General features: G+C 33.3%; 1 protein-coding gene across 1 annotated transcript in view; it reads left to right on the top strand.

Moving 5' to 3' along the window:
* Window positions 1-3,465, top strand: part of LOC142340627 (uncharacterized) — a 33,914-nt gene extending 30,449 nt beyond the window's left edge. Inside the window, exon 6 of the mRNA XM_075391320.1 lies at window positions 2,043-3,465. Coding sequence (XP_075247435.1) covers window positions 2,043-2,634 — 592 coding nt within the window. The 3' untranslated portion in view covers window positions 2,635-3,465. The remainder of the gene's footprint in view (window positions 1-2,042) is intronic.
* Window positions 3,466-9,290: the final 5,825 nt, after the last annotated feature.

Genomic DNA, 9,290 nt, shown 5'->3' on the forward strand with positions numbered 1-9,290 from the left:
AAAATTGAAGTCAGAAATAGAAACGGGATAAACCCATAAAGCCCAATTTTAGATGCCCGCTATTTGAACGTCGGTCCTATAAGTATTAGTTACCTCTCTCTAATGCTGATTGTTATTGATAGTAGCCCCTGTAGCCTCTCTCTAAGAAACAGAAGTATGTTCAACTACGAAATGCCATCAAAATAAATCGGACTTAAAAAAATGTTTTTGTACGAAAATCTTTTTTTTTCAATATCTTCTGTTATTTCAATCCCAGTCATGCTTATTGGAATCAACGGCGGCTATTTTCCGGCAATCTGCCGGGTATGTTTACTGAATTATTAAGAACAGGGCTCATTCGTTGCTATTGAGGCATAAGTAGTCATAAATAATCTGTGCAGTTTTTAGCTAATGGTCTCTATAACTTGGACACTATTTGTGTTCATAAAAAATTAGGAAACTTTTGACTTTTGCCCGTATTTGTTTCTCATTTTCTTGTCTTTACTAAGTTTCGTTAAATGAAAGGCCTAATTGGTCGCGATTAGCCCATAAGTATTCTCTCAAAAAGATGTTTTCGTTGCTAGCCAGGGGCGTCTACGAATTTGATCACAAAGTTAACAAATTTTTTAGAACAAATTGACAAATTTTTGCGTATTTTTTTTTAATTTTCCCATTTCATCACAAATATGATTTCGTTCAGTGTGATTATTCAGAGTTTCGTATATTGAATCCGAGCTGGCCTTAGCTATTTTTGTTTTTTTTTATCTGCTGAGTGCTTACGAGCTGAGAACAAATGTTTATCAAACTGGCAGAAATTTTCCAGGTTTTTTAATATCCGTATGATTGTTCTTAGCTGATTTTTTTGGCAAACGCAGCTGAATTGAAGACAATTTTGTTTTAAGTATGGCAATGGGACAGGTAAAATCTTCTGAAAATATTAGCGATAAAAAGTACTTTCGTTGTTTCTTAAGGATTTTCAAATTTCTCCTGTTAATTTATTTCGTTTCTACTATTTTTGTTCTTCGGAACCTTGAAGAAGAATTAGTTGCTAGAAGAAAGTTTGAGATGGTCATTTTTTGGTTTCTTTTTGGTAAGAAACCTCTAAAATTTAATTAGATTTTTGAAAACCGTCGGTCTCTCAACAGCTAATATTTTGGCGCTCTTTTTTCGCTTTACCTTTTTGATCACGTTTTTCTTTCACGCATTGAATTACGCAATATAGTGAAAACCGTCAAAGTCAAAAGAGCAAAATAAAAAACGGGATAAACCGATGGAGCCCGGTCATTAAGTCATAGTGCTTTAGGTTATCCGTTAGTCCATTTGAGCGTTTGCTAACTGACATTAGTATTAAGCTTAATAGCTTTCATTTTAGAAGCTGAATTAAGTATTGTATTACAATACAACTGAAACTTCGACTCTTCGGTCAATATATCTTTTTTTTTCTTTTTCTGTTTCTCCATTCTGATGCGCGTCAAAGGCGGCTATTTTCCGGCAATCTGCCAGCTATGTTTTACTGATTGTTTTTATTCCTATTGAGTATTGTTCAGAGCAAAACGGCAAATGGTAATTGCTGAGCAGTGCTAGGGGAGCAATTCAATACAATTGAATGTAATTCAATATAAGAAAATTGAAAGGAATATCTACAAAACAGACAAGTTAACAAGATATAATTCAAAATTTATTTTGAATTCAGTTTGCTGGAATTCCTCTAATTTGAAATCAATCTGTTAAAAAGATTGTGGTAGACTTTGTTTTTTTTATGCCTGCGTTCATTTTCAAGTTCGTCAGGTCAGTTATTGTAATCAGATGCCTACTTCGATTCGTTTTCAAAATTATTCCGTCTATGTTCTTTTTTTATTTCGTCAATCAAAAATTTGGTTTGATTTTTTGACAGTTCGCTTGAAATCTATTTGACTTCTCTGGGCTTTATTTATGTCCGCTGATTCTGCTCAAAGTGCTTTTAAAGTCAGGTGTCGTTTGAGTGTATTGTTCTAGCATCTTTTAGGTGACTAATAAATTTCATTCAGGACATTCGAGGATGTGTGAGAATCTGTTCTTTTTAGCGAGCATTGGAATGATCAACAACCGAAAGTATCGAAGGTTTACAACTTGACTAAGTGTGAGTGTTCACTTACAAGCTCCGAGGCGAGTAACAGTAACGCAGGCACTCATCAGAATTCTAATCAACACCATGTACATCAACAACTAACAGCTGGAGGACCAATAAACAACAACAATCAAAGAAACCCGTCGGCAACCGCTAGTGCCGCAGCACGGTCTCACGCCGTGAACAAAACTGCAACGGGCAACTGTGAACTGCATCAGAACGTCATCCCGAACCCGCCTGACAACATACCGCCTCATCACAGGGTAAACAACAACAGTGAAGTGAACAACAATGGCAATAACAACACTAAACACGTGGTCCATAATCTGTCAGAAAAAATTGCCCAGTTAGAGAAAAGTTTGGCTAAAATGGAACAAGATCGACAACAACAGTCTAATGTGTATGAACGAGAACGTATCTGTTGGTTGGAAGAGAAAGAGATCGTGTTGAGGTATCAGAAACAACTTCAGGCTAATTACACGCATGTGGATAATGTGAACAAAATGTTACAAAAACAAATTGATAAACAAAATCAAAACCATTTTTGATAGGGACTGTGGATTTTTCGCTTTTCCAATGTTTACGCGGAGAGGATTCTATTCTTGCAAAATTCATGTTGTCAATAGCATACTCATAGCTAGTCTGTAAACATGTTGATTTTAAATTAATCTGAAAAATTAATTAATCTGAATATTTATTTTATTTAACGATGTGTGGCATTTTCTCAGTTGTTGTTTTTTTCGGTGCCAAAACATGTTTAAGCAAAAACTCGCAGTGAATAAAGTTGTTTTTCTTGAAAGCAACACAGAGTGAACAAATTAATACCCATTTTAGCATTGTTTACGATTACAATAATAAAACAGGAAAAGAATTACAAAATTGGAAGCCTGCTCAGATAAAAGAGCATTGCGATTAGTAAAAACCTAGAGTCATCTGAGAAAATGTTAAATGTCGACGTTGGTGTGTAACTATAATTAATATCATTAGCTGAATTAGTAATGAAAATGCAGCAGTGGTTTGACAACTTTAATCGGTTTGAAAAGTTACAAATTCGCAAGCAATTTGTGCAGTTTTGTTACTTGATAATAGATGGATGTTGTACGCGTAGTGCTCAGTATTCAGGAAAGACTTGATAATAATCATCTTTGTATAAATATGTCATTGTTGCCAATTCCAGATAAACGCATTAATTTGATTAACAGGTAGTGTAAATTTGAGTGTTGTTTGAAACAAGTTTGAGATTTATTTTTTGATGTAGAGAACGTTAATTTCATAGTTAATTATTGAGGAAGTATTGAGTACTGTTGTTCTTCGTTAATGCAAATTGTGTAACTTACAAATGAAATTCGAATTGTTAATTGATAAATTTTTGATAGAAATTTTTATAAGCCTCTATGAAGGAACAGACAATGGACCAGAGAAGAAGGAATTTTCAATTAAAAATTAATTTCATTTAAAAAACGAACGTTTTCGAACATTGCGTTCATCGTCAGGTTTACTTGAAACTGATTCATAATCGAATAAAATTATTTACAAAGTATAAATACTTGTCATTGACTCTATCGAATTCTGCGAAATAAGTTGAAGTAACGAGTTTTGGAAATTATTTAGTTAAAATCACTTTTCGCAGCTGTAATTTGAGCGGAGCTATATTGCGGTGCTCGTGTTTTTTTATTGCTTCGTCGTCTGACGCTCTCCGTTTTACATTTGTTCACGCAGCAAAGCTGAAATAGTCAAATTTTCTGAATGGCTTCTTCCTCTCACCAACATTCAACGAGGCGTAGTCCCACGGGGGAATCTTTCTTTTGATGTTCCGAAATTCTAGTGGTAGTATATCGACTGGTTGGGGCAATATAGATGGAATTGCATCCATTACATGTAACTTTATAGGCCACATCAGATTTCAATTTTTTTTCAAAAGGTGATTTGAGGGCGGGCAAGCAAGTTCTTAATTTTTTGGTTATGGAAATGATTTGAATATCACAATTTGTTTTAGTCTACTCGCAAAAGTTTGATGTTTCCTCTGTATTGGACAAAAAATATTGGTTTAAGCTTTTTGTTGAGACTTGTAATTGTTTTGAGATGTTCATTTTTTGGGGATTTTGCTGTAGACAATGAAGCTTAGCCGACAGGGGGTTTAGCCGAAAGCCGGAAAAATAAGAAATTTAGACGACAATTAGCTTAAAATAGATAAATTGATTTCGAGCTTTGATTGGTCAAATGAATTTTAAATGGAGAAATGCGAGTCATTTATCAATTAACTAGGCAAGAGTCTAAGTGGCTAGCGCAATCACCTCCCACATGTGCGGGCGTGCGTGTGTGTCTGTGTGTGTGAGAGTGTTGTGTGTATGTATGTATGTGTGTATACATATTAGTCCTGTGTTTTATGCGATTTTTAACTTGACCGAACTTTTGTCTGAAACATTGAGTTTTTGTCCTCCAAAATAAGATAGACAGGTAGTGCCCGGAGGGTATTAAGTGGCTGAGCAGCTCTTTTAGAGCCTAACGTTTTACTAGTTTCTAAGTACGTGCTTTTGGGAACTGTTTAGAGAAGACAATTTCGGGATGTGAAGGGAGGTTCTTAGTTTCAAAAGTTTGACCCCCTCAGTCATGCCCAAACCCGCCCACTCCACTCACACTCCCCCACCCAATGCTAACATCACGAAGCCCCAGCTGGCTGCAACCAAATAGGATTGTTTCAGAGGAATTTGCTCAAAGTTAGTCGGTCATACTTGCAATTCTGTACGACCACCTCAAATCCAAAAGTTGGATACGGAAATGAAATTTAAAGGGTCAATATTTTGAAAGCGGATTTCAAGCACTTTAAAAACGTGCAGATTAAGGGAACAACTACTTGTCGCACAGATAAATTGCAAAACCTTGTACTGTATGCAATTTTAGCCACCAAAACGATGTAAATCATTTTCTGAAAGGCGCGCGCATGTTAATCACTAGCTCAAGTTTTTTCAAAATTTACCTAAAACAGCAAGAAGCGAGGATCAGAACCCGAAATTTAGGGCTTTCTATCCCTGGAGTAAAGGAATAGGAACAGACTGGCGTTATTGCAAGTTATCTATCTATTCCCTCTGTTGGGTATCACATTTTTTAGTGGCTTTGTAACTACCAGAAAAATAGACTGCAATGCATATTTAAGGCTGAAATAAGATAATCTTAGTAAATTTTGTTGCCTAAGAGATCATGAGCTAACCAGTCTTGATTCTTCTGGCTGAGGTTTAAATTTTTCTGAGTTTTGTTAAGATCTTTATGGACAATCTTTTTGACAAAAATGACTGAACAAATTTCAGAACTCTTTTCGCTTACTTCATTTGCACTTCGAAGCAATTATTGTTAAGGTGTGTGTCTTAAGATGCCAGACTGCCAACCTGGAGATCAGTGGTTCGAACCCCGTGGTCGTGTTTTTTGGCACCGGTATAAACTTTCTCATCTAAATTAAATTGCCCCCACCAGTCGTTCCGGAGCAATTCATCTGAAGTTAATTGGTTTGTTTTATTTTCTGCTTTATTTTTCTTGAATGCGAGTAACTTTCAACTTTACGCAGGTTGATCTCAACCAAATTTTTTTATAAGTTGTTTTTTGACTCCTCGCATTATGTAAAACTGCGAAGAAGTATTACTTGTACGTCTATTGCTTCTCAACTTATCGGAAGCCAATTTACTGAAAAAAACTTTAGCATGTAAATAATTAGCTGACGCAAAATTGGTCATGGAGCTGGCATTTGTCTTGTGTAACAGATACTGCAAATTTGACCGCAATCATCAACCTTTCTTTGTTCAGACTAACCCAATAGATCGAGCCTATTAAAAAATTGACAAACTATGCTTATGTTGGCCTGGCTGTGTCCTTTTTCACTTCTTAAATTTAAATTTCCATTCGAGAAGTAAATTGGTTATTATTTTAAGACTCAGTAAAGGTATACTTTAACGGTAAAGTAGTTTTAAATATCGCTTTTCATTGTTAAGGGAGGTTTGTTTTGAAAATTTACTTTTAATTTGTAATTTATCAAGGAACTTATCAATATTGTAACTTGGAAGAGTAATTGGGCTGAGAACCTCTAAAATTGAGAACTATTTCAATTTGCTTGTCTATTTTTTAAATCAAAAGGTATCTAGTAATTTGGAGGAAAATATTTTGTACCACTGTTTTTGATAGAACACTAAAGATTGTTATTCTCCACTTTTTAACAAGAGTTTTTGTCTTTTTAAAAAGAGTTTTTGTCTTTTTAAAAAGAGTTTTTGTCTATCTTATATTGGAACTTAACATGTATTACAGGATAATTAGAATATCGAAAATATTAGACGGTTGTGAAATGTTGAGGAATTACTCCTACATGTAGTGGATCAGTTTCAACAACTGTTTATGGATTTCCGAAGAGCTGTTTGAAGAAAAAACAAGATTTATATCATTTTTATGCGGTCTTTGATTTGAAAAATCTCTAATTGCAGTATATCCATTGCGTAATATATTCTTTTGTTTGTTTTGTTTGATCTATGAAACAAAATAAAAAACTGAATCAAAATTCTATTCTCAAATAATTCGGTTATTTATTTATTGTTCCGACCTCACTTGTGGGGGGAGAACTATATACTCAAATGGCCTTTTTTTGTTCAGACAATTTTGGCCGATCGATATATTCATCGTCGAGAAATTTGAGTGGTATCATTAAAAAGCTCCTCCTCCAGCGTAGAGTTAGGAATTAAAAAGATTTTTTAATTTTGGTTTTTTCCAAGGAGTTATCGAGGTTTAAAATTTTGTGTGAACACAGGAAATTTGGCATGATTTCGTTCACTTTTAGCTTTATTTTAGTTCTATTAGGATTTTTTTCTATAAAAATATCAATTCAAGACTACTTTCCACAGTACTAAATGAAACAATTTTTCACTCCTGATAGACGAAAGGCGACAAAAATGGTCATATGGTTAAGTTTACTATAATAAAATAAACCTCGAATTCTCTCTGAGAGCTGTTTTTTAGAACTTTTTGCATTTTGGTTTTCAAAGTCACTTATAGAATAGTTACCTTCCATATCAAATTTCCGTTAATGACGAACCTCACTTGCAGTCAAATGAAGCCCTTTGAACAAAATATTCGTTTTCAAGGGGTCGCACTTGTTTTGTTTTGGCTTCTACTATAACTTTTCGTAATTTTTAAGGAAACTTTGATATCGTTTTTGAGATTTTACTGAATTTTATTAGTTCCTAGGGCTTAGACTCGTTGACTAAAAGTGAATTAGGCTCCTTAATGAGCATAATGAGCATAAAGTGAACCTATCTAGTGCTTTGCGTGGACAGCTTATGGCTGTTAATACATTAAAAAAAAGAATTTCTCGAATTTTTTTTTAATATTAAACGATCGTAAACGTATTTTTTGAAATCTACGTCATTTTCGGTAATGACAGGACTTCCTTGCTTTCTACGGTAACCAAAATTAATCTGGATGGAAATTTTAACTTCTAACTATTGGTTTTATGACTTCGATGCCGGGAGTTTATATAATTTTTTTGATTTTTGGATTTTTTTTTCTCATTTTTTGGTTCCTTTTGAGATCTTGTAATATTATCAAAATACTGATAGATCTCTTTTGCTTAGAACAAACTTTGATTTGATCATAGAGAAATTTTTCAGAAAAAAGCTTATGGTTGAAAGGGCTTAGACAATTTCTCGCACGTTACTATATTCAATTTTTGGTTTTTGCCTGTGTTTTTTGTTGTTTTCAAAGCCATAAGACTTATTGTGATGTCTTAGTGATGTGAATTATGAATGTCGAACATAATAGTTTTCCCATTCAGGCATAACTTGGCGTATTTATTGATTTCCTTTTAAAGCTATTGAATTTAACGGCGTTGATATTACGTGTTTTTAGTAAAAGTTATGCAGTTTTGATATACTTGTTTTTGAAGTCATTTTTTTAATGAAGGAGCATACCATTAAATTTAAAAAATAATTGAAGATAGAAAGGTATTACTGAAAAGTTCACTTTTTACTTTGCTGTTTTTGAGTGTTTTTTATACTTTTTGTAGTAGTAAAACGCTGAGAGTTCTCATAAGCTTCTAATTGAGGATTGAATGAGTGATTTTACTCAATGAAATCAGTTTATAGTGAATAGCCTTAACGTTTATGATACTTTTGTTTTTCAAAATTTCTTTAAAAATTTCAGTTCTGTTCTAGAATTTTTTGGCATATTCGCGTAATAACAGATCCCAATGATTTTCAAATAAGGACCAAGTGAACTTATTGAATCGTTCAGTATATTTTTATTTGATTTAGTATAGATAATAATTGAAATGAGATAAACAATATTCAGATAAAACGAATGATTTTAATGGCTTCAATAATTTGTGTTTTCGCAATTTGTTTTTTTTTTAGTTTTTCTACAACTTTTATTTGTTTCTATGGCTTTTTATAAAAAAAAATACAGGTCCTATCGGTTTCACGATAAGTTTTTTGTAACTTTATAAAGAATTATTTCATTAACGGCTAAAGGTTTTTGAGACGTATGAGGTTATGAAACATTTTTAAAAATGTTGATTGATTTTTGAATTTTACCTCAGTTCTTTTTGTCGACTTGTTACCTAGTCCCATTAAGGAAAAATCCCATCGGCTGTGTAGTTAAGAAAGAGAAAATTTGTGTAGCTAAGGTTTCATCTGATTGCATTTTGACGTTGTTACAAGGTGCTTTTAAATTTAGATATTGTGTTTTTGCCGTAAAATTTTTGTTTTTGCTGATTTGGTTGTTTGTTTTTTTTTCGTGGTCTTTTTAATGGCAGGTCCCGTGAGCGCTTTAATGAGGCATGGCATTATGTAATTCAATTAGCAGTTTGTGTGTGTAAAGATTTTTTTAAAATCAAGCATATATTTTTGATTATCTCTTCATTTGGTTGTCAATTAAGTCAAAAATGTAGACGAGCTCGGGTCGGAACATCATGTGCGAACGCACATTAACGAGCCTCCTTGTTATCAAATTTGATTCACGTGAAACAAAGAATACATTTTAAACTCATTCTGTAAAGAATACAATAAGATTGCAACGTTTGAATACGAATAATTTCTTGGACAATATGGTGAAGAAAACAAATTGAAACTAACCATAGGTAACAGCTAAAATTTCATTCCAGCTTTTCATTTCGACCCTTTTCAGTTCGTACAAACAATTGATTTTTTAAAAAAAATTCAGTGTTATTTCATTT

This window comes from Convolutriloba macropyga, chromosome 6 (assembly GCF_964194025.1).
Source record: "Convolutriloba macropyga chromosome 6, txConMacr16.3, whole genome shotgun sequence".
In the NCBI taxonomy this organism is placed as follows: Eukaryota; Metazoa; Xenacoelomorpha; order Acoela; family Convolutidae; genus Convolutriloba; species Convolutriloba macropyga.